This window comes from Sinohyriopsis cumingii, chromosome 4, assembly GCF_028554795.1.
Source record: "Sinohyriopsis cumingii isolate HCF-2022 chromosome 4, ASM2855479v2, whole genome shotgun sequence".
In the NCBI taxonomy this organism is placed as follows: Eukaryota; Metazoa; Mollusca; class Bivalvia; order Unionida; family Unionidae; genus Sinohyriopsis; species Sinohyriopsis cumingii.
The window spans coordinates 62,250,808-62,277,744 of NC_142964.1; the positions used below are offsets into that span (position 1 = coordinate 62,250,808).

General features: G+C 38.0%; 1 protein-coding gene across 1 annotated transcript; it reads right to left on the reverse strand.

The window, feature by feature from the left end:
* LOC149801297 (uncharacterized) lies at window positions 1-25,137 on the reverse strand. The gene is made up of 5 exons (XM_089955349.1): window positions 24,972-25,137; window positions 11,553-11,641; window positions 9,967-10,157; window positions 3,108-3,231; window positions 1-185 (listed from the first exon to the last, which is right to left on the reverse strand). Exons 1-5 carry the CDS (start codon window positions 25,066-25,068, stop codon window positions 60-62), a joined length of 627 nt encoding a protein of 208 aa, XP_089811475.1. The 5' UTR covers window positions 25,069-25,137; the 3' UTR covers window positions 1-59.
* Window positions 25,138-26,937: the final 1,800 nt, after the last annotated feature.

Genomic DNA, 26,937 nt, shown 5'->3' on the forward strand with positions numbered 1-26,937 from the left:
TAACTTCAAGTTTTTAATATACGCACATATCTGATCAATTGAAGCCATATCTGGTATGCCTAGTAGAAGAAGTGCGGTGTTTGCGTTTGCTCGATAATGCAGCATGCGAGACGTGCGCCTGCGTTTCCCGTTGTCAGGCTTCCGGCATCACCACCGAGACCGAGATCATCCTTTTTTGCGTGAAGCTGAAATTTCGTATAGAGCATATATCACACGAGTGAGCATTCATATGAAAAATGAAACCGGTTTGTAAGCCGTCGTAAAAAGCATGAGCTATTTTCAAAGAATTTCGTTAAAGAATGTATTTTAAAGTCAGAAAGCTAAACAACCAGAATGCAATCACCTCTACAAAGCGTTTAGATGTCTTCATTAGCCAAGGTAAACAATTCTTATGCAGAAAAATAATTTGGACACTTTCCCCCAATTGTTTTTGCAGCTTGTATGTTTACATTATACTTTTCAAAAATTTTAAGTTGTTTTAAAAGAGCACGATATAGCCAGTAGTGTGCTGACATAACATTAGCGCATATTATACATGTATTCTGTGGCAAGGCGTAAAAAAAATCCCCCCCCCAAAAAAAAAATTCGAACTTTTTTATATCATATCAATGTATCGGTACTACAATGAGATGATTACAAAACAAGTAATGTTGGTTTTGTATTTTTCTAAAAATAAATCATGGTTCCTAATATATGATTCAAAGGTCATTGTCAGTGTCCATCTCTGGAAGACATATTTATCAGCGTGAAGGTCACAGGTTTTGGGTAACACTGGAGTGAGATTTAATAATCCAATCATAGTTCATGCACCAATAATTACATGTATTAGCTGCTAGATCTATTTGACTGTGTTGCTTTTAAAGACACTTCAAACACATAAATGGTTTTATCAAGCGGATGAAATGAAAGCTAAGAGCCTTTATCAAGAGCACACAGAGGCAGACGACACTGGCTGGCCTGGGTGTGTATCGAACCAGCCACATATGGACTGCGAGTCCGACACTCAGTTGAGCTACGGCGGCTGCCTACTACACACCAGGCCTCGTATGGAAACCATGAAACACGTTTATTTTGAATAACCATATTTACTTCTAATTTCATATGCATTGGTCAGAAACACTGCCTTCTAAGCAGATTAGGGTACACACAGCATGGACGTCTTGCTTTTTTGAGGGTTTCAGATCATTTTTCAGCACATAATAGGCTGTACATGGCAGCCAGTATATCTGGTGCAGGAAGAACTCAAAGGAAATTAATGGCAAGTTTCTCATATCCAAGTTGGTCGAGCAGAGACTTACGAGAACAGGGGAGAGAACTGTGGGTAATCTGTAAAATCGAGCTCCATTGACCACCCAACCACACGGTGTCCCGCATCGTGACATAAAAAAAACGTGCTCATGAGTTAAACTACTATTTAACCTATGAAAGAAAAGCATCAGATAATAGACGCTTTCGTTTTCCTTGACTGTAATGGTGCATTACTAACAGATGCATCCACGTATCAAGTTACATAATTGGAATATAAGAAACACCCGATAAATTATGTTTGAACACAAACTTAAGCTAAGTCATTAAATTTCATGAACAATAGGTTCCAAAACTCTCATTTTGCAATAATGATGTAGAACCTATTAAGATGTATCCTTAATATAAGTATAACATTATTTATATAGAACATATTTAGTCAAGGACTCTACACAAGCTTAACCCAAGCCCAGGAAATTTTGAAATGTAGGTCAAATTAACGTTCTTTCTGTTAGGATGTGTACTGATATAGATGTATAAAATCATTCATTTTCATACTTTTAAGATGAAGATAGCTTGCGAAATGAACATAGCTTATAAAATATACTTAAATTTTAGTCAAAGTGAGTAAAATATGGATCACACTGATCAAAGTTTGTAATGAGGTTGAAGTCCAGATACATCCCTTCACCAAGTTTCATGATTTCAGGTATAACGCGGTATGTATGGTGTGCAAGAAACCCGACCTAAACGCACAACCTTAACCAGGGATGTTTACTTCATGTACATGTATGTATAATGTGGGCACCCTTATACTCTGTCCCATAAGGTAGGTGCTGCGAAACCCACATCTTTGCCTGTACGAGGCAAGAGTAGTAGAATGACTCCTTTACTAGAACTTACTTCCAAATGTGTTTAAAAGTTAATATGCAACTGGATTTGATTAGCTGCTTGTCAGATGAATGTGACGTCAGGAATATGAATTCGACAGGTCGAAATACGCATCATGACTGATGAGGCGAAACAATGTGACCTGCTGGTTCATTGGGCGCGTCGATTCGGGAAAAACTTATTCTCGGGTTCTTTAAAGTTGCACAAGTAGTAAATGATTTTGTCTGGCGGGGCAGTAGTTTGTGACTAATAGCGTGTATGGCTGTAAAAATGCGTTATGACAGGTTAAGGGAATAATCTGAATGTGATACAATTTGGGTTGACAATTTTTCCAGTCAGGTTGATAAACTGTGTGGCTGGATAATTAAACTATGCTTATAAGATTATGATGACTGATTATGCAACGAGTGATAATTTAAAAATGAGTGTGACTGTATTATGAATCAGTGAAGCTTACGCAAATACCTTTTAATATAACAAATCAAAGCCAGTCAGGTAAAAGATTCCAGATGTTTCAACGGGATTCATTTCTGGTCAGAAAAGCGCCTTTTAATTTTTGAACCGATCAAGAAATTTAACAACTTTTGTGTTTGCAGGATAAATGCATTTTACTGGTTTGAATAATGAATCAAACAGCCGACACCATGAAGTCATAATCACCAATTAAATGATCGATCCCTGTTCATTGAACATTTATATTTTTAATAAGGTCCTTGAAGGTCTGACAGTTAGCGAGCACCTGAGCTATATATTGTTAATCAATTGCTTATGAAATATTGCATTATAATCTGTAGGTATGTTTTGCAAAAAAAAAAAAAAAAAAAAAAAAAAACAGAACTACTATTTTTCCCTTTAGGTAGTTTCTTATGATTCAAATTGTAAATGCTATGTGAAACCTGTCATTTTATTTCACTTTAGATCCGTAGCAAATTTCAGTACAAAATTTAGAATAAACGACATAAATTGCTTACCACCAGACCACGGCCAATGATACTGTTAGGTCCAACTAGATTTGCTAAATGTTCATTTCTTGACTCAGCCACATGACCCGCCTCATATTGGCGTACGTTTCCAAAGTCACCCACGTGTCGCATTCTGAAATAATTTGGTATACTATGCAAGCAAAATACGTTTCTGTGTTATTGATGGAAATATACTCAGAACATTTTAAGACAAAAATACCGACATTGCCATGCGCCTGTCTGTATAAGATGACTTAGCAATTCTTCAATGTTCTACTGTACAAAAAAAACACGATATATTTAAAGACTTTGTCCAAAAAATGTGTTTTATATTTTTTGAAAACAACCGTAATATGTAAATACCTACCATGAAATGTGAAGTTACTAAGTAGATGTCTCTTCATTCTCTTTCAGTTGCAAGGCATTCGATAAAGAGATAATTCAATTACCGGTTAACCGCTTGTATAATATATCGATCCATAATAAAAAATAGGGGCGCATTTTTTTCAGACAACAGTTCACCGTTAAAAGAATTGCAGTAAACCGATATATTGTGTAATAGCTTTGTTTAAGGGTTCACCACTACTTAATACAGGTTCTGCTCCAAAATAAATCGTTTAACCTCTTTCATAAAGCTATTCACCGCCATTTAAATATCGGTTGGCTAATTTGGTGTGATACCCAGAAAAAGTATTCGCCGTCATTTAAAAACATTCACCCGCTCTCTTACTATACTATCAGAACGCAATGTTTCAAATAATGTCTTCAAGTATTACGTAAAGCCTTACACAACTGATACAAATCTCGATTTTCTTAACCAAAGGAAGTATAGATGTGTTCTCTACGGAGCTTTCAAACAAGAATTATTTTTTTACAAATGATAAACATAAGTAATAAATACTTACCGTGATATAAACCTTTAAAAGACCCTAAGTGTTTACGTTTATCGAAGAAAAAAAAAACGAATGCGTTGTTTACTTGTGACAAATTTTACTTTTACGACGGAACACACTGTTTTCGGTTATCCGAGAAAATATGCAAATTTAAGCTTGAGATGACCATAGTGCGACAATTTGTATACTAGGAAAAAGACGTGTGTTTAGTGTTAAAACTAATCATTGATGATGAAAGCGATCAAGAGAGAGAGAGAGAGGAATGGAACGGGGATTTTATTGAGTTTTTAAATCCAATATATACATTTCTCTCTTCTTGTGATTATTACACGCAAGGTCCCAGTCCGTACAGTAAGCGCTTATTTATTAAAGCAAAGAATTTAATACTGGTTTGGTTTTGTGGGGTAACGCTTTGTTTGGAACAAGATATATGGCGGTCAGTATATCTGTGGAAGCCACTGTCAAGATTTCTCAAATCTCAAATTTCTCAAATACCCCGTTAGTCGAGACTCGAACGCAAGCGGACACAGGTCAGAAGTACGAGTGATCGGTAAAGGCGAGCACCTTAGATCAATCTGCCACACGGGAGTACTAAGAATTTCGTACAAATATAATCTCGATTCTACGGTAATCATAATTTTTGACCAAAAGTTAACTACGTCCGAAAGCTGCTAGCTCCGACTGGTCTGAATTAACCTTTAACCGCCGATTAGCATAACCTGTTGTCTCGCATGTGCTATGGTATATACCTCTACCATCTACTGTATCAGTGACTTTCAAGCAAAGAGCTAGGGACTCTGGAGCTCTGTAATGGACTCAGAATTGTCAAATATTTATTTTCTTTATTTTAAAATGTGTTTTATGTACTTCATATTGACATATCTTTGTCTTTAAAAATAAGTTGCAATTTTTATATGTATCGCTGGAGATGACGTCATCGGTGGCCTCGCTTGTGTTGTAGAATGCTGAAAATGTGAAAAATGCAGCTACCTGCAATGCATTAGTACAAATTAAACTATCTCCGCAGTCATTAAACTTTCCAAAAGTTTTCCTGATTAGATGAGCTGAAATGAGGGCTACGTTAATTTTGAAAGAAAATGGTTCGATTAGAATGCTGACATTACTGATTAATGGGCATTAAAGCGATGCTTAATGTGATAGATAAAATCGGTATTTGTATTGTTTATTTACCGGTAATTTACAGATCCGAGAAACAAACAAATATTTAAATATATTTCAAGTATGTATCAGAAATTAATTTAGAAACGAATTTTCGTTCTTTTAAATTAATTATGTACTGGATCAGCTGCTTATTCTCAAAAGAGTTTACAAGGGAGGTAATTTTGATATTACAACTATTATGCCCTAAAACAAATTAAATGTAGTTTACTTTAGCAGACACACATTCTTTATAGATTATGGAAACTGTTCGATGGTGCAATAATTCCAGGAGGTATAGATTTGCAGACGATTTGTTATATGACGATACAGACAACCCAGGTTGGTTTATCACATATTTTTGTGTGTATGTGTGATTTGGATTTTTAACGTAGCTTTAGCAAGCTTTCACTCATATAGATACGATCTCGGCAGTGTGGCAGATTATAGTTATGTCTAGCACTGGAGCATCATGCCGCAGACATGTAGCATCATGTCACACTCAGTCGCATTATCCCGACACCAGGACGACCAGTCCTGATACTAACCTCTTAATGCTGAGCGCCTAGCGAGGCAGCTGTAAGTACCATTTTTGTAAGTATTTGGGATGACTGCCGTGGTTCGAACCACGACCTCCAGCATCCGAGGCGTACATTCTGACCATTTAGGTCACCGGAGCGCTCTTAGCACATCCTGAGTTGTATCAGATTTTAAAAAGTTTGGTATATTCGGGTAGATTTGAACCTGCCGAACCTATATTTCCTACCTGCCAGCCACTTTTAGCAATATTTTTCCATAGTCTAATTAGTAACTAGGAATACCTCTCTATCATGTACGTTGGGGGGGGGGGGAGGGGAGTTTGGGACATGCAATATATATATATATAAGCAATTCTTTTTAAGTTTCATAATTTAAGAAAAAAATATTCCGACAAATATGCAGCTAAAACAGTTTGGTAACTAAAAAACAAACAATAAAGAAAAAATTAACTAGAATTAATATGCGGTCAAGAAAATCGTAGAGATAAATGTATTAAAAGAGGTAATAATTTCTCCTAAACCAAAATCATTTTATAATTATATTGAATTAATAACTATATAAGGTATAGTGTAAGCTTCCTCCGCCTTTACAAGCACAAAACCACTTTGGTCATCGATTTTCGGAACATCTGGGTTTTTATTCTTTATTATCCGCTTTTACAACATCCGGCTATTACTAATGAGAATGTTGTCAACACGGCTTTTGCCTAATCATAATACATATTTTCTGTCGATTCTTGGCACGCACGCCAGTCCTAAACATAAACATAAGTTAACGTTTTGAATGAAAACAAAAATAGGTGTTAGAGGTAATCAACTGAGGCAATTAACCGCACTTAAACATGAATATAAACATCATTTAACGATGTTTTGAAAATAAAAGCCAGACTTATAGATACAATCATTCAATATTACGCATAGTGTATACAAATGCATAATGCTAGATGTATCATTTTAGGTCATTATCCTGAAACTGGCTTTTTAGCCATTCTGTACATAATCCACGAATATAGATGCCTTAACAGAGGCGAAATGCCCTGGCTTTGTAATGGTTGGTTTCATTTAATAAAAGTGGTCGTGGATAAGAATTAAATACATATTCAACGAAGAGCGAGGAACTCTTATATCTGCAAGTTTTATCTATCTGACTTGGGCCCAATATCGACCCTTATCAAACCTTTTCCTTTTGCAAATAATCTTAAAGTTGACGTCGCTGACGCATTTTTGAGCCAAAAAGGTTATACATGTGTCTAGCCATTCTTACGTAGACGATATAAAAACAAATCACAACTTATTTGAGGTCATTAAAGAATAAGTTTTGAATTCTCTTTTTGACAATAAATAATTTCGTCTCAGATTAATACAATAACTTTTACATTCTTCATTCGATTGGTGTGAAAACTCTTGTCAGTATCCGAAAAACATTCATAGACCTTACAACAGTACAAGTAGCAAAAATGACAATGTTAGCTAGAATAGTGTTTTGTATTAAACAAGTAATTTGTATTAAACAAGTGTACAATGTACACAGTATGGGAATCACCTTTGTCACAAGTGTACTTTTTAATTCTTAGTTGAGAGGGAACGTTCATGGTCTAAATTTCAAGAGGATTGGTCTGAGATGGATAATTTTGAAGCCGGCTGTCAATATTTTTAGTCCACACCGGAATCAAGATTGGATGAAATCCTTGTTCATCAACATCATCACCACAACCACCACCGCCATAATCATATTCATCAGCAACAACTACAACAGCAAGTTAGTATAGCCCTGCATTTAAAAATTGAAGTAGAATAACCCAAAGATATTAAAATGACCGTGACCCAAGATGGTGCGACTGGGTCATTAACCAAAGAGAATGCTCCACTCATGAATTTAATGTATTATCAAGGCTTTTATCTACGTGAAGGTGGAGTTATTTCTGCTTCCGTTCAGTAGATGACACATTAAGAAATACGTGGATATTTTGGAGTGAATAAGCACAGTCTATTGTGGCGATCAAAAGAGTATACTTAGTACCATGTTTGCACCCAAGTCTATCAGGACCAAGGACTGTTCTTGTCGTTGCTTTATTCGTTGTTCCTATTACAGTTGCAATTTGACCGTATCGTTCTTAGAACTAGATTTTCAAAATGGCGGGGGACAGTAGTGTGGATACTGGAAATGGTAGAGATTAATATTTGTGTGTTGATGCATCTAGTTTAGAGACAAGATAGAAGAGAACATTAAGATCAACATGAACCGTTTTAATAAGCCCGTAATATACACCCGATATAAGCTCTTCGTATATCAAAGGGCATACCCCCTAACCCTCATTGCCTCAAACAGGAGCATGACTCAACTGCAAGTGTGCTATAAATAAGGAAGTATAGGATGTTACATATTCCACATTTTCCCCCAAAAGTATTGTACTATTTCATTTAATGGTCCAATCCAAGGAAATAACCAAAGTGAAGAAGTGGTAAAGAACGCGATCAGGTTATGCCATAAATATGCATTAAACTAGATAATGCTCTATTGAAATAATAATAATAATAATAATAATAATAATAATAATAATATTATTATTATTATTATTATTATTATTATTATTATTATTATTATTATTATTGTTATTATTATTATTATTATTATTATTGTTATTATTATTATTATTATTATTATTATTATTATTGTTATTATTATTATTATGCCAATAGGTCCTAGATCTATACCTATGGCTCCATCCAGGGGCATAACCCTGACGTAACAACATTCAAATAGTGAGACAGGGAAGTGTGAAATAATATTGTTATTTGAACTAAAAAGTGAACAGAGTAATGGAATCTTTAACTATTAGAAACGAATCCCCGAAAGATGTCCTACTTCTTGACGTAATTCGGAGGGCAATACACCTTAGTGGTAAAAGGCATTTTCTTTTTTACCATACCGTGTCCCATCTTTATAGTGAATTGAACAAATGTTCATTGAAACGAAAGATATGGAATCAAACTGTAATCAAAAGGTGTCATCCTTATTGACTCAAGTGTCCCGCCCAGGGACTTGACCCAGGGGTAGGAGTAGTAAAAATATAATGTCGAAGTGTGGTCATACTATATTCTTTCATTAAAATGGTTTCTTTCGTGGTTTTTACAAGTTTTCTTTTGTTGATATTCAGCATTATATTAAATATATGATCAAATAGCTAGCATATGCATACTGCCGCCCGTATAGTTGTAGGGGCTTGACAAACGACTTAAGTATACGTGATCTTTCGACTGTTTTGAAGATCAATGAGCGTCATGGTCATGTGAGTGTGACGTCAGAGACGGGGCAGCTGAAGCAATGGTTGGTTAGCTTTATTCTGACTTTTTAATGCCCGAATTTAGTAATTTTAAGAATAAACATATGGCATCCTTTTATTCCATTATATAGTCTTATCCTTATACCATAAAACCTTCAATAGCGACCACTAACACTTCTGCCAACAAAAAAATCATCTTTCACATCTTTCACTATATGTGCTCACTCAAATGAGCCAATTATTTAATATTTAATAATTGCGACATGCATTATTTTTAAAATGTGGTTTTAAGTAGCGTGCAGCCTCGAGAAATGGGAGATTCATATTAACATTTACTGTTATATTGTCATTGTAGTACAACCAATGTATTATTCTTTCTTCATCAACTTCTTTCATTGGTGTTTTGTGGTTTGTGTTGGCCCACGCCTACTGGGAGGGAGAATATATTTTGTGAGGTTGTGAATCCTATGGAATCTGAAAGCTCTTGAGGAGCAAACAAAACTCCAGACAGCGTATTTGACACCTGTACAAACAACACTCTTTAGATGTTTAATTATTCAAGTTTGCAAGGATGGAGAAACGCCAACACCCAGTTTATTAGTACGGTCCATTTATTATGCAAGGAACACACTTATTTTGACCGATTTTATAGAAAACAACTGGATGCTTGATGGTCAGACCTTCAGCAAAGTTAACATTGCTTTAGACATTTTAAATACAATAAGCAAAAACCTTGGAAGGCAACATCTAAACGAATTTGATTTCAAATATAAGTGAAATAATATAAAACGTTACAGTTATTGTTTAGCCAGATGGTTAAGTAGGCTTCGATCCTCGACCATGGTGATCAACTTGGATATACATCCGAGCATGTGCATTGTACACCTCAGCTTAAAATCAGCATCGGCTTACAACTTGCGCGTGCCCAGGTATTTATCCAACGCAAACCCTATATTAGACGAAACATATCAGGTGACCTGTGTGCGTAACTTACTCAGGTGTATCTGTAGGAGCACCGTGTGTTGCATTAAAAGGATTGAAATGTGGACCCAGTGAATCGCATCCGTTACTCAGGTTATTCAGTGCGTGCACGTGTAAACCATGTAACTTAGTCTGGTCATTCATAGGAATTCCCTGGATTTCCGTACGTATGTTAAGCATCCCCATTCTTCGGCAATCCCTGCTCTGAAAAATATTAATTGAAACATATGAAATTAATAAACACGATTAAAATAAGTGCAAGAAGGTCAAGTTCACACTCGAAGCATGCTGTAATACATGCAAATCTTGAAATTATCGGTCTCAACTTCATAACGACTCTTTCAGAGTATGAATGCAGCCCTTGAAGGAATTCATGAAATATAAGCAAATAAATAAAATAAATAACCAAAACCTTGACAAACTTATTCCACATATAGGAACAAAGTCACGAAATACAAGAAGAATCTTTTTTTTTAAACTATGACTATGATCTTCATATCCGTAAGAGACTAAGAATTAATTGTCGTGATCGATAAAGAGTCATGCCAAGTATGATGATAATCCAGGGTCGGATCGGCGGGGGGGGGGGGATCCAGGGTTTTCGGACAACCACCACCCGCAGGTCACTTGAAATTTGACCATCGGTTTATTCTTGCTCACCTTTATGGGGCATTATACACACTTTGAGCAAACAGACACAAATTTTTGCTTTGGTGACCTTTCGATGAAAGTTTGTGTACTTTTGTAATTTTGGAACACATCCCCTCCCAAAAAAGCCCCAAAACAGCACTTGACCCAATTCTACCCTGTAATGTATCGTGGGTTTTGTGAAATATATTAAAATGAAAAACAAACTTTTAAACATTAATTCCACCGCTGGCTGTAAATAACTAATATGTCTAGCATTGGATACACACACAAAACAAAGTATAAGGCATGGGCTTGGACGATACTTGGTCTGATAAATTATATTCAAGTGACGAGTGACATGAAATTAACTAATATGACTGATGACTGTGATATGGTAGGTAAACATGGATAACAGACTGACTACTACTCATATTTCACATTTTCACTTTTTTTTGACAGAACAACATTTAGATGTAATGGGCTATGATGCTACGGTGGTCCAACTCCACATGAGTACGCAGGTGGGGAATTACTCATAAGCCTTATATACCAGTCCTTACGATAGTATAAGCCTTATATACATGTACTAGTCCTTGCGATATTATGAAACGTATATACTAGTCCTTGCTATCTTTAAGCCTTATATACTAGTCCTAACGATATCATAAGACCTGTATACTAGTCCTTATGATATTACAAGCATTATATACTAGTCCCTGCGATATTGCAATATGCATGTACATATCTCGGATTCGCTAGGATGGGCAATTTTTACATTACTAATATAAAAGTCTCGAGTCATATTTCGTCATTAAACCTTCATTCAGAAATGTTTTATGAGTAAGCATATAACTATTCTAATTACCACCAACACCACCACTAAAGCTGGTGCAGCTATAGCTACAACTACTACTAGCATGCGCACCATAACTACTACAAAATCAACGCAACTACCTCTACCATACTAACCACTTTTTGACGAAAATACACAGTTCCTTCAATTTTACTGGGAAGGTCTTTCATATTTGGATTGGTAGTTAAACGGCATTCGGCATAAACTGAAAGTAAAATGAGTCATGTGATATGCATACTAAATGTCAGGAATGCACATTTAATTCATATAAGTGACAGGATTTCTCAAAGTTCTAACACAAGACAAATATAATAATCTATGATCTTAATAGTGTAGGTTGTAGGAAGACAAATATAAGGATCTGGTCTGAAAGGTGAAAGTTGTGGGAACACTAATATAATAGCATGTGGTCTGAAAGGTGAAGGTTGCAATAAGATAAATATATGTGGTCTCATTGTTGTATCTGCGCTTGATACAGCATGTATTAACCAAACACTCCCAACTTATTTGTTCATAATGTTAAGATAAATATATGTGGTCTCAATGTTGTAGGCTCAAGGAAGGCGAATATAAACACCCGTTATCTGAAAGTGTTAGGCTCTAAGAAGACAAATATAATAACACGTCTTAATGTTGCAGGCTCTAGGAAGACAAATGTAATAATATGTGGTCTGCATGATTAAGGATGTACGGACAAACGTTAATGACAAAGGTGTGTGTGGAGGTAATTAGGGACTTAGGAAAGTGAGCAGAATTTCAGGTAATAACGGAAACTGTTCCGTGTCCTGGAATACTAATGAACTTTAAACTGTCACATATCAGACCTCTATCTACGCTTGATACAGTATTATTAACCTAACACTCCCATACCAACTTATTTGTTCATAATAGCCTATCGTATGCTGAAAAATGGTGTTAAACCAAACAACAACAACAACCACCATCACCAACATACCGCCATTCCCTTAATCACCAATGTCAACAGGCAAACAAGATGACAGATGCCCCAAAACCACTGACTACCACCAGCATCAAGGTTAAGAAAGTCAAACCGGGAAAAATGGCTCAAACCCCACCATTATCACAAGGCAAGAACAAAAAGGGGCACACAGATACCTCAAAATCAAGGAACACAAACCACCACAGTGCGAAAGAACTCATCCACTCCAGTCAAACACCAGGCCCCTGCAAGGAAAATCCTATAGCAGATCCTCAAATATATGACCTTCTATGGACATATAAAGAACAGGAATGCCAACGTTTCCATATGCTGTCACGGGAAAAGAGGAGGGAGAGACCACTAAAGGAGATATTGGACCAAAGAAGGGTAAGACTCCGATGAACGCAATATCCAAATGGAAAAATACAATAAAAACACATTCCAAGACAACAACCAAAACAACAACCAAATATCCAAGAGAAATGTGACTACCAAGCAACAAACAGTAAATAATACGAAAGAAGGGACCAAACAACCAACAAGGAAAATCTATCAACAATAACAGAATTGGTAAAAGACCTAACGATATTCATCGCCAGCAGCAGCTCCAAACACATCTACATTAGTGCCAATAGCCTAGTATAAATCAATATTAACACTTATGCAGGAGCCTTCATAATCATTAGACTCAGATATAACAACATCATAGTTAGGTGCAGCACAACAAGACAGGTAGCCAAATAGATGGAGATACATCAAATAAACCAACCCATGTCAAAGTTACAAGGCACAAGGCGCTCACAAAAAACACCGAGAGGCCCCGAGTGACCACCAATTAAACGCTCACCGTTACGGATCACTGCCATCTCACCTCTGTCGGCGCCTGTTCGAGTCCCGGATTCAGCCAATGTGGGTATGTGAGAAAGCTTGCCAGTGGCTTCTAGTGGGTCAGTGGTTCTTTCCGAGTTTTTCCTCCATCATTGATACTGGCCGCCATGTATAGCCTATCGTGTGCTAAACAATGGCGTTAAACCCCACAAGAGCAGCATTGAGCACGCCGAGCAAAACTCAGCAGGACCAGACCATGGTCAAGGAAAAGGAGCAAATACCCGATTCAGCCAAAATAACCAAGATCAAACCGACACAGATGAATGGACAAAAGTCAAATACATCTAACATAGAGGTCATTAAACTCAGTCCAAAATACAATATTTTAAACAACAATGACCATAGAATTAATAAACCAAGAAGACATATCAAGAGATTCCAGATGAAAGTCAAATCAAGGACAACTAACCAACATAATTCTACTGGAAGTGTAAACAACCCCACCACTGCTCGTTTAATGTGATTGCTACTCGTACCACTACTTGAATACAACGTCAAACCTCGCGTTTGCAGTCATTGCAAGTCATGGGGACACCACGCCAGCAGTTGCAAAATCAAAAAACAATGCGACAACTGCGGCGGCAGCCACAGCATCAAACGCACATAAATTGGACAAAAGTGGGATAATTGCAGCTCACCCCATCATCCCATTTCCAAGGACTGTTCATACACCAGGAGAGAAGAGGAAATTATCCAAGTAATGACAGAACAAAAATTGCCTTATGCAAAAAGCAAAAGCAACAAGCCTATTGAAACGTACCGTGCAAGAAAAGGAGGCAGTACCATAAATACCTGCTTTACCTAAGCCAAACCCTAATCCGACCACTACCTAAGCCCACCCCAGTCCAACAAACCAGCTGACAATAGGACGACCCCACTTGCCCTCACGCAGTAATAAGAAACAGGTGGAACATAAATTAAAACAAGAAATTAATGTTTATGGTAACACTATCCAACCAACTAAATCTGATATATCTACCTTCATTCTGGAGGTTCGGAATCAAACCAAAACAGAAAATGCAGACCCTTCATTACCGAACAATTCAAGTACCAAGGGCGTAAGCAAAGCAGGTAACAAATGCGCCCCCACACGAGGTATTCTCACATGCCACCATTATTCACTACCTAAAGGACATCAAGGTGGGAATCACAGACATCTCTCAAAATTATCATGAAATTTGTATTCCATTCTACGATTTACTATCTGACTTGTTGTAAAAACACCTCGAAACCAAACGCTAATCCGACCTTTATAATCTACTAAAATAAATTAACTATAACATCAAGAATGGATAAAACTAGGAAAAAGAATCTAATAATCTGGAAATGAAATAGCCAGGGATTAAGTATCAATAAACCAGAGCTAATGATTAAACTTCAACAATCTAAACTCAAACCTGATTTGATAGTTATCCAAGAAATCCTCATTCACCAAAAATCAGATTATTCAACCAGTACATTCAACATGAGAGACAATGAGAAAAGGGGATGGGGTGTTTTAGCCATCTTTGTCTGCGATACACTCCAAAATACATCATTCCAACAATACTCTATAGCTACAAATGCCCATAACAATCCCACACCCCTTGAGTATTAATCGATACTCATCCACAGTGGGCATATTTTACTCGAAATGTTTAATATATATGACCCTGGCAAGCCACGTGCCATCTAACCTCTTTACTATGCCCAATTAATCAGCACAACGAGTGAATACGTGATATGTGGTGATTTCAACGCAGACAGCAAAAGATGGGGAGGAAAGCACCAAAACAAGTGAGGCAAATTAATCGAAGAATGGGTCCTTAACAACAATCTGGTCATATTAAATGATGGCACTAAAACCAGAATTTCACCAGAGGATGGATCACTATCGGCAGTTGATCTAACAATTTGCACACCCAAATTAGCATCTATGACTAATGGGGAAGTAGATGGAGACTCCACGTTGGGCAGCGACCATTTCCCCATTATTACTACCATTAACCTTTCCCATCTAGTTGCCACTTCCTCAAAAGTTTCCAAATGGAGACTAGACAAAGCCAACTAGCATTCATTCAATTCCTTGCACGCCGGGATAACTAGCCGACCTAGGGGAAGAGGACATCGACCAATGCAACCAAACAATTCTTGACGCGAATGGCGACAGCAAGCATATAATCAAGGAGGAAAAAAGCCCTCAATAAATTTCGCCAATTTGCTGACGACAGTGGCATATGGAAAGCGGGCAAACCACGCAACAAACAATAACTGAACTACAAAACAATTTAACTAACATCGGCAAATGGGCCGATAAATGGGGGTTCAAATTTTCAAAAGAAAAACCAAAGGGAATACTATTCTCCCCCCTTCCCCATAAAGGTACAATATAGAACCGCCAACCCTATATATCCAAGGCGAACCAATCAAATTTGAAAAGTCGCAAAATTTTTAGGCATGTTCTACGACCAACATCTCACATGGAATCATCACATCACCGAATTAATCCGAAATTTAACGGAGACTTTAATCTCCTGAAAAACATCAAAGGTTTACAATGGGGTGCAGACCAAGATACTTTGGTAACACTGTACTGGGCCTTAATTAGATCCAAACTGGATTACACATGTCAGATATATGCATCTGCCAAACCATCAATTATTAAACGCCTTGACATAATCCAAGCAAATGCTCTGCGCAAATGTACAGATACACTCTAAAATACAGCTAAGGAAGAACTACAGATCCTAACAGGCGAAACATCCTTAACATTAAGAAGAGAAGAATTAACGTTAAGACACGCAGCCAGACTTTCTATACACAATCCCAGTCATCACACAAGGAACATCATTAACAAATGCAACATCCCATTTAGCCTGAGACTCGTCCCCGTCCCACCATCTGGGAAAAAGATCCACATATTATGTAACGAACTACTTATTACTGGACTGCCTTCGTGCAGAATCAACACGATATCCAGACCCTACTCCACGGACAAGGAATAAACCTAATATCAACACGATATCCAGACCCTACTCCACGGACAAGGAATAAACCTAATATCAACACGATATCCAGACCCTACTCCATGGACAAGGAATAAACCTAATATCAACACGATATCCAGACCCTACTCCATGCACAAGGAATAAACCTAATATCAACACGATATCCAGACCCTACTCCATGGACAAGGAATAAACCTATTATCAACACCTTAACAACAAATGTTGGATCCAAAGAAGAACATCCTTCAGAAATAAGATCAAAGATCCTGACTATATTAGACAATTTTTTTATAAGGATTTGTCAAAATATACACAGATGGGTCTAAATCAAACAACACAGAACTGCTGCTGAATTTCACTATCCCGGAATTGAATAACGAAATAGGAAGCAGACTCCCGGATAACTGTTCAATATACAAAGCAGAATTTTGGGTCATATTTGAAGCAGTGAAGACATATCAACAGAAATTCCAGAAAACAATAAAAGTCACTCACTGAGTGTGCTAAAATCCTTGGAAACAGGCACCTCAAAGGGGCGTGAAAGCCTCCTAAAAGAATCCAACTTAGTATTTAACAACATGGAAGACCAAATTGCAGAAGTCATGTGGGTCCCGTCTCATATAATCATCCCAGGGAACGACAAGGCCCACATAGCAGCAAAGAACGCACTAAGCGAACCAGAACCGGCCCACATCGATTATAGCGTCCCAGAATTATACAACAGGATATCCAAACAAATTGCCTCTAAATGGCAAACCCAATTGGATACATGCCCCAAAGGACGTACGCAGAACTCGACTAAAAAAACAGTGAGATGCAAACCCAAAGCACCAAAAACCAATATCAAACACCATCAACGGATCATTAACGGAATTAATACAGGAAATCCCTATTTGCAAGTAGCATGAGGAAACATGTCTTGGGTAATTGTGGAAATGGAGCGAAATGCCCCAAATGATTTGATGATGAAGACGTCAGGCACGTTTTCAGCATATGCCCGAAATATGATGAACAAAGGAAACAATTAACCACCACGTTGAAGAAAATTGGCTCGTCATATACCTACCCTGAACTACTTTATCAAACTAATCCCAGCCCCAATCAAACAAATGATGCCATGTTGATCGTCCTCAAGGAGACTGATAAAATCAAAAAAATATAACCCAACCTGTTATGATCAGACCGGCTGGACATCTCACATATCCTATATATAGTTACATTTAGCCACTTACTTAACCCAATCACCCATCCGCTAGTTTCATGCATTGAAACAGGTGGGGAAGTGGGTGCGGAGGTAGTATACGGTTTACTGCTCGAATAGGACCATGTACCGCGTGAGACGGGCTGATGTTACACCTGCACTCATCACACTACGGCACCCTGGGTGGTTATACAAGCAATGCAGCTTAGTGACATTCAGAAGAAGGACATAGCTAATACCCATTTATACAAACTCTGATCCTTCTAGGAGCGACTGGGTGGGAAATTAGGGCCGGGGATAGCATACGGTTTACAGCCCAAGTAGTGGGGTGTTTCGCGTGAGGTAGGCTGATGCTACATCTGCACCTATCACCCACTTCAGCACCCTGAGTCGTCCAAATGTGTAATCAATTACGTAATGCAATAGGTGATCGGTAATTAGGTAACCATCATACTCATACTAACAACATCTATTTGTTTTATCCTACAACTTAAGGCATGATGAATTGTCTTAAAATACAAGAATTAAAATTGGTCAACAAACTTAAATATTATAAAGTGGCTTAACTCACATCCATCAGGGCCTTCAGCCAGTGTGGGTGTGTGAGAAAGCTTGCCAGTAGCTTCTCGTGGGTCGGTGGTTCTTTCCGAGGTTTTCCCGGGTTCTTTTTCCACCATTAATACTGGCTGCCATGTATAGCCTTTCGTGTGCTGAAAAATGGCGTTAAACCCCACAACAACAACCATCAGGGCCAGCTGCACAATGCGGCAACGAATTAATTTATTATCTGGTTAGAAATTAAAGTAAGAACCCAAAATTAGACTTATATGATGGTCAATAACCCAAAGCCACCAATACCAACTACAAAATGTGGCACCAAATTACATAATTAGGAAATATGTCCTTAACAAATTAGAACTATAAGGTGATTAAATATCAATCATCAGGCACCCCGCACAAGGCGGAAATACTAATTATTAGAATAGAAACCCCAAATAGTATTCGATTAAATAATTTTTCCCTTAAATAGACTAGGAGATTCATCATGTCATCGTTACCTTATCCTACAAACAGCACAAATGACTTTCCAAATTACAAATACGGCAAATCGACGCCATTTACTATTCTGAAACTGGGGTACAAAAAATCAATCCAGGATATCGTTCACATCCCTTCCACTCGGTCCGACATACCTTTGCCACTGAAAGACATGTGCCATATAAGTGAGTGCGTGTGGGCCATTACCACTAACCATGAGTTCAGCGAGACATCGATGTCCCGAAATCGGACTAATCAAATAGCGCTCCCTATTGCATTAATGCATTGGGAGAAGTGGCACCACTCCTTACCCCTCGAAAAAATCAATTATTCCCACACGGGAAATTAACTAGTCGCACTTGCCCGTAAGGGCGAACAAGACTTTAATTGAAACGACCGACCGATCAGCCAAACCATCTATTGTTGACTCATCTTCCGATATGTTCAAGACTAGCCAAGCTGAACGAAGTTTACGTGACATTACATAGTGTCAGGCAAAGCCTGAAGAAATGGAGATTGCCAGAATACTGAAGTAACCAAAGATCTGATAAAAGAGCTCTTCCGAAAGGAAATCAAGAAAGAAGAATTTACGGAGTAGTACAGACTTCAGAAGCAAAGAGCAGAGAGAACAGCATCAGCAGCAGCAGCAGGAACTTGACAGGATTTGTCGACTGCCTTTGTAGACACGAAAGAGTGCTCCTTCTCTTTCCGAAGATGCACGCCCTATTCATGTGGGAAAGCCTGCCGCCAGACGGGGACGCAATCTTAGACGATAAAACACTGCCATAACTCCCCGTCCACAAAAAACAGCCCTTTGCAGGGCCACCCCAATATTCTAGAAAAGACACACTAGTTTAATTGCCAATTATATGTTAGTAAGTTAAAGAAAATGGAAGTGTGTCTATAAGCATTTCGTTTCGGTAGCTTCTCAAAGTATAGTCCGTTTTTGTTTGTAGTTAGTGCTTGCAATTAAAAAGTGAGTTTCTTTTAGGTCCGCGCATTCCATGTTTTTTAGGGGTGATTGATTGATTAATTGGATTATAGTGGTGTGCGCACGTTGTGCATGTACCACTGTTAATGGTCGCACAGCGACCTGATAATTGATCCTGGGGGAAGGAAAAAGAGCCTCATCCCCCAGGCGTTTTTGTGTAGCCTTATAGCCTTCAGCCGCGGTGTAACAAGATAACCGGGTGGGATATTTCGGATTAACAACAGAACACGTTTTGACGACACAGATATATGGTTTAATGTGGCGATTTATATGAATAGTGGATGATGAAGATGTGTGCGTATTTATAATCCAAATATTGGATCTATTTAACAAAAAAACGCACAGTTTCAAAGATGAAAAAATATACAAATAAATTTAGTTCAGTAACCCTAAAATACAGGATAAATGATTTCACAAATGATTCAATAATGGAAAGATGAATATAGTTCACTCAAATAGTAAACAATGTAAGCGTTTACACATAGTAAAAAAAATGTATTCGCTCAGGTAGCGAAATTATGTCACTAAACAAGAACGGATATACAATCTATCCTTCCAGTCCTGAATAATACACTGGGTCTTACTAACCCAAAATTAGCATACAGCTAAAAATACATGTGTGGAGATGCACTCCGTCACCCGTGCACCATATCCGCTCCACAGCTCCTCCGAATCAATTTCACAACCAATATAGACTCCGGACCCTCGGAATACTATGATCACTTGAAACATTAGACCCTCCGGACACTTGAAATATTAGACCCTCTGGACCCCCTGGTCTTTTGACGGCTCTACAGCTGGGTCACCTTAGTCCCTCTGGACACTCCGGACGCTAGACATTAGACGCTCCGGCACCTTAAACGCTCCGGACACACGGACGTTTCTACCCTCGGACAACACCGGACACCCCGGATATTCCTACCATCAAAACCTCACTCACACTCAGCTGAAAATATACCCGATACAGTGTACTACACTCGATACAGACATAACGTAAGGACGTTATACATGGTAAAAAAGATTATATTATTATGGCAATTACAAAACAGAGGTTCAATAGTAAACCTAACCCTGCTTGATAAGACAATAGTAAACAATTCTTTTAAAAAATGTAGCTTTACATTACCAATATAAGTCCTGCACTACGTCGCAACAAGAATAAAAAATGCACGCATTATGGTATGTAAAGAAAACTATAACAAACATGCAAAGGCAAATATGGTAATACACTAGTTATCACTTAAAACCCAAAAATTACCTACCCCTACAGCTGGAGTTGTGCGAATCCTTTTAGCAGGCCGCTTGCTGACAAAACCATTAGTATTGTAAAGGCCCTTTACATGTAGTAACGTATTTATACCTTTAGAATTTTCGTTATTCTTTATCAAAAGCACCTTGCACGTGTGGCACAGGACGAATCGTACTCACGATTTCGAAATACATAGACCATATTATAATCACCCTCGGGTATCGTTGTACAGAGAAAAGAAACGAAACCCGAGTACATGTATTTAATTAACAACATTTGCACCATTCCGTGACACGCGGATCATTTTGGTTCCCATTGTGGTCTAATTGGAGGGCTGTTTCATGAGTGGGAATGGACCCATGCACCCATGATGCTAAAAAGAAATTATGTTTACCAGTCACTGTGGTGTCGACCAATGCAGTTGTAACGTCAGTCGAGATTGGTTGGTAACAATGACGTCAAACTGGGACACCTAATTTAGGCGGGTGGAAATCGTTCCCAATCTCCGCCCTTTGTACGAATGTCCGGACGTAGGAAGTGGAGGGGAGTTTCGACATCATACAACCCGCCCGTACTTAGCCAAATTATGTCCAGATGTTTGTAAATGGACCCTAACAACAAATATTGTGTAAGCCACCTGTGCAATTGAGTCAAATTCAATTGAGTCTGATAATGTTCTTAACTACTAGCAATTGAAATGGTACTAGTACATAGTGTACATACTGAGATGCCCTAACAATTTTGCTTTTTTATGGGTGATCATATGAACCTTGTGAATTTTGATGTCATGGGATATTTTCCTTCACGTCCGCGCTTCACCAATATAAATCAAAAGCTTGTAGATCAAAAAATCGTTAACCGCATAATGATAGGGAAAACAAGATTCGCAGGCAGTTTTGGTAAATACTTAAGCCCAAAACCAGCCAACATAAACTTCTACAATTGTCACACTGTAGAAGACCTGCATCATGTATTCAATGATTGCACAAAACTCCAGATAGCAAGAAACAACTTTCAAAGAACTCAAAAAGAAATTGGATCCCATCATACATATCCATACTTCCTATACCCAGCTAAATCCTAACAAACAATTAACAAATCTTAACATATTAAAATATCTTGAAACAACAGGGCTCAATAATAGGATTTAACAAAAAAAAAAAAACTAGTCAGGTAACCAGTTAAGACCGGCAATTTTAACTCGTGTAAGTTACCCGAGTAATTCTGGAAAGAAAACCGTCTTACCCTAATAAAATTTAAAAACATAATGAAAAAATTACCCCCCCCATCAAATCCAAATTAACCGTTAGGTAACACAGTTGAGACGGGCGACTTTGACCCGTCTAAGTGACCTGAGTAGTTCAGCAAAGAAACCCGCCTCTCCTTTCTTCTCTTACCTACTTACTCTGAACTAACAGTTAAAAGACAGCACAGAATACACTACGTTACTCTTTTGATAATAGTATGAGTAATTCAGAATTCAAAATTACCTTCGGACACTAACCTAGATCCAGCGGATGCCTGCTGCAGACAGACAACATCCTTCCCCCTCACCTTTCCTCCCTTGCCTCGGAAGAACACAAATTTCAACGTGCAATGCGCACATACAAATGTTCGAATATAACACTTCATAAGAGAGAGCAGGTACCATTCCCACTCATGCAATCAAGTAAAACAGAAATATTATACATAAATGCGTGTTAGGTCATTCCCACTTGTGTCAGCCTTCCATTCAGCTAGCATGAAACACCATGTTTCGCTAGCTGACGGCTAAATTAACAGCACTTCTTAAGGGCATAAAGTCTGAGGGATGAGGCACAGTTTCCTTCCCTCAATAGCAATTATCATCCTGCGGTACAGGAATAAACCCGAGGCACATGCACATCTGTGCGCAAGCCTCTATAATCAAATTAACTAACTAACACTCTGGCTTAGTCGTCGACTAACGAAGCAGCAAGAAGCACGAGATTGATTAATACAGTCAGCGATGGAAGCCATTTTCCCTATAAAAGCCTTGAACGCTATAAGGTGGTTAAGCCTCAATGTCGCCACAGGTTGGAGCCTTCGTGCTCAAACGAAACGTACCACACGTTTGCTGATGTGGGAAGAAGATAGCAGATACAATTGGAAAGGTGTCATTAAGAAATTGGAGAAATTCACATTTAAGAATTTTCATTAGGTCTGATTTAAAGTATTAATGCACATTTTGTGCATTTGGAATTAATTAAGATAGGACAATTTAATACTTAAATTCGAGACTAATTGCGATTGTGGCTAACACAGAATTGGTAATAGGGAATAGCCATTATATAACTAACTGGGTTGAATTTGGCAATATTAATTTTGGCGTTTCAGGTACTTTCCGGCGACGTTTGGACCTCTCTTCCGAGTCCATCTCCTCCCTTCCTAATCGGACATTTAAAGACGAGTGTGTGGGCCGATTCCCACTCGTCTATAATCAGGTGCCCCGATGAGGGTGTACGCACGGAACTGGGACGACGTCATAAGACCAGTGCCCAATCCTGTGAAACGTCTTATCATGTAGTTATACCTTCCAACACAGACATTTATCTTGAGTGCTTGTTGGGTCCAATTCTGCTCTAAAAAGCCTTACATACAAGTCGATTGACCCTAAACAGCCCCACTATACTACTTACATCATAACGCATGAACGAATTTTCTGCCTGAACATCGTGCTTATTGCGAATCGAGTGTAGCTTCATAATTACGAGATTCGTTCACGGTGTTCGCCATTTTTATTGCCGAATAATAATTATATTTTTGGTGAATGGGAGGGTGATGATGTACGATGGCTGTCATCAATTCTGCAACTACAGAAAATTATAACTTTTAATGGGATGGGAATAGTGGCTATTTACCATCTTTTCTGCTACTGTAGGTAGATATACATATTATCAACACGGAATGCGAAGTATATTTACACATGACAATCACATGGTTAAATATGTTAGCACATGTTGCCCAGTCAAAGTTTGCCTTATGATGATCGCGACCGCTGTATAATTTGCTTTAAAGGTTCGTCTAAATAGTGTTATTATTCTATTTCTTTTTGAATCACGTGCTTTGCATCTTGGTTAAATTCTGACCCATCATTTGATCTCTCTCAGCAATGTACATATCACTTAGTAAAACGAATAGGCTTCATAATGTGGTTGGTTGTGGTATAACCAAATACCACGTATAGAACGTAATAAATTATTACCTTTGGAAAAATAAATATTTAAATGCGAGGTGCAGTCTGTTTTGCGGAAAACAAATTTATGAGATCTAAAAAGGTTATTTTGGTATTGCTTTTACGCGCAATAAATCACGGCATTGAGACGGAATTGAGCAATTGCACTAATTATCGTGTTGTATGCAGACTAAGCAGAATGCAACGAGCGTTACATTTTAGATGTTAACTGGGCCTCGCGTACACTGCTTGTGGTAAACATCACAATGCTACTGAAAGGGGGCAATCATATTGGTCTTCTTGCTGTCAGCAAAATCCCACAGTACAGTCACCTTATATGCATACTCGTTTTCACTTACTACATGCAATACGTGATTTTTGATTATACAACACTTACCCAGGCTATAAAGCCGATTCGAGTCACAATACCTTTTAAGATATGTATCCAACAGTATTTGTATCATTTATGCGGCATACGTTGTTGTTGTTGTTGTTGTAGGGTTTAACGCCATTTTTTGCACAAAATAGGCTATACATAGCGTCCAGTATAAACGGTGGTGGAAGAACCCGGGAAAACCCCGGAAAGAACCACCGACCCACGATTAGCTACTTGCAAGTCTTATCACATGCCCACGCTGGCCTAGCCTGAGATTCGAACCCACTCAGACAGGGGTTAGATGGCAATGATCCATAACGGTGAGCGCAGCATAATTGGTCAACCAGGTATATACTTTAGTTAAAATTTGGATTTATTACGCAATTCTAAATTTCTCGGTGATATACAGAATTCAAACAATTTGATTTTGTCTTTGTTATACGGGAACTTATCTGCACTCGGCTACCAGTCTGCGCGTATTTAGCAGTTGCAACGATCTATAAAATGCATATATTTATCGATTGACACAGTGATAGTAATATAGATAGACTGATATGTAAAAGCGATTGGCATGAACAGTTATCAGAGAGAGAGAGAGAGAGAGAGAGACAGAGAGAGAGAGAGAGAGACAGACAGACAGAGTAGGGTTGTTCAACCAGCAAAATATATTACCAAATCCTTTAGGACACAATGTCAGAGGAAGTCCATCTGCTCTCCGAAACGAAATCACAACCGTAAAGAGCACAAACATAATTACTGGATACGCCATGTTCACACAATACCTGTCCACAACTTTATGCTCGACACGTAATAATAGACCATCGTTTATAATCACTGAAATTATATAAGGTTGGCATGCACTCTCATGGAAGGTGCACTACTAAAAAAACTTTTGAAAGTACTCTATCATTGATTAGTTGGTATTTCCGGACATAGCATGACATGAATGACTATATAGTGCCTATTCAATAGAAGTAACGTGCTCTAATTAGTGACACACCTCCAGATCTGATTCGGACTTGCCCTAGTAAAATTTGAACATGCAGCCTTTGCATTCTAGTCACGCTACACTACCACTGAGCCACAGCGGTTGCCATTGGTAGAGGCATCAGTGTTCGTCGATGACGTGAGACAGTGACTCAATGAATCATGCTCTCGCATAATCTGAGTTTTTGTACATGTACACTAACGCATCTGAGAAAATTGTAAAAGTGGCAAAATCTATGGATGGTTCAGATTTTGAAGAGGACTATTCGAATCAAATACTTGTTTACCATATTTTAACAAATCCTGTCTTTTGTTGGAGTTATGAATCTGATTGTATCAAACTGACTTTTAATATAGGTGTCAATAAGTTTCGTCCATTAGACCTTTTCGTCTTGTCTTTGGCTGCAAGTCCCGGAAGAATTACTCTTTAATTCATTTGGCGCTTTTTAGAAAGGGTAAAGACTTTCATTCGGTGTACGATATATTCAAGAGACAGTAGGTCGCGTATATTTATTGAGAACTGTCTACAAGTTTTTCTCACTAGAGTTTACTATTCCCTGAGACTGAGGTGACAAGTAAAACGATGCATAGATATGTACAATTATTTCAGTCTAACGCTAAGACAGCTACCGATTTGATTCTCGCGTACATCTTTCGTTTTAATGACAGTATGACACAGGATTTTGTGCATGAAATACTTGTTTTTCAGTTATGAGACATGATGCGTCAATATCGCGATGTTCACTCGCGGAATTCACCTTTTTATTGCCTTATTATATATTTTTTTTATACTTTTAGTTGGTGTCTAGTGGCTACATGTCATCAGTTCTGTACGTACATCTTATCAACATACTACCAGATGTACCTTTTGATGACTTGATTATCATTAGTGAATAATAAATTCTATACAAATTCCTTTATTAAAATTTTTTCCTGTATTTTTCTACTTTCAATTTAATCAGGATGAGATTTGAAACCAACAAAAGAAGGTGTGAATTATGTATGTTTCATAATTATAACCAAGGAAGGTGGGTGTAACTAGTTATACAATTAATTATATTTTTCATCTGGTTTTTGAGAGAACAACACTGCCTTCAGTCATAGTTACACCGATTCATTATTTACGTGTTTGTTATTATACAGAAGATACATAACATCTACAATCTTTGCATGACCTAGGAACAATCAAACACGTAGGACTGTTACAGGAAAGAACGTACACGTCCAGGAACGGCCCTAGCAAACGAGGGGCCCGATTTCAATCGTTCTGGCTTGGCCTCTGGATTTACGCGCAGGGTTCCATGTGCACGAAATTTGGAAATAAATTTAAAAAAACTTGTAAGCAAGTTTTATATGGCATTAAACTGTACAATTTTGTTATCGCTTTACAATTACTTTCTCTAAAATGATATATTTTTAACAGTTATTAACGCAAGGGGGCCCTGTGAGAGCGGAGCCCGATTGGGCCAAAAGGTAATACACGGATGCCAAGGTACATAGAGAGAGATAGAACGCAGATACACAACAGATTTGGCTAAAATCCAACATTTCCCAGCGGAGTTATTTTGGGAAACCAAAATTGTTGAGGGATTGAGGGACGGTCAGACAGAGAGAAGGATGGACGAGGGTCCGACGACTTGGTAGTTATGGG

Bases quoted from the DNA above. Each gene is read 5' to 3' on its own strand.
- LOC149801297 (XM_089955349.1), bottom strand. From the start codon at position 25,068: ATGGCGTATCCAGTAATTATGTTTGTGCTCTTTACGGTTGTGATTTCG. The intron at 3,232-9,966 runs GTAAGTTACGCA...AAATTATTTCAG, and splicing joins GCTCCTACAGATACACCTGA to AATGCGACACGTGGGTGACT. The intron at 186-3,107 runs GTAAGCAATTTA...ACGAAATTTCAG, and splicing joins TCATTGGCCGTGGTCTGGTG to CTTCACGCAAAAAAGGATGA.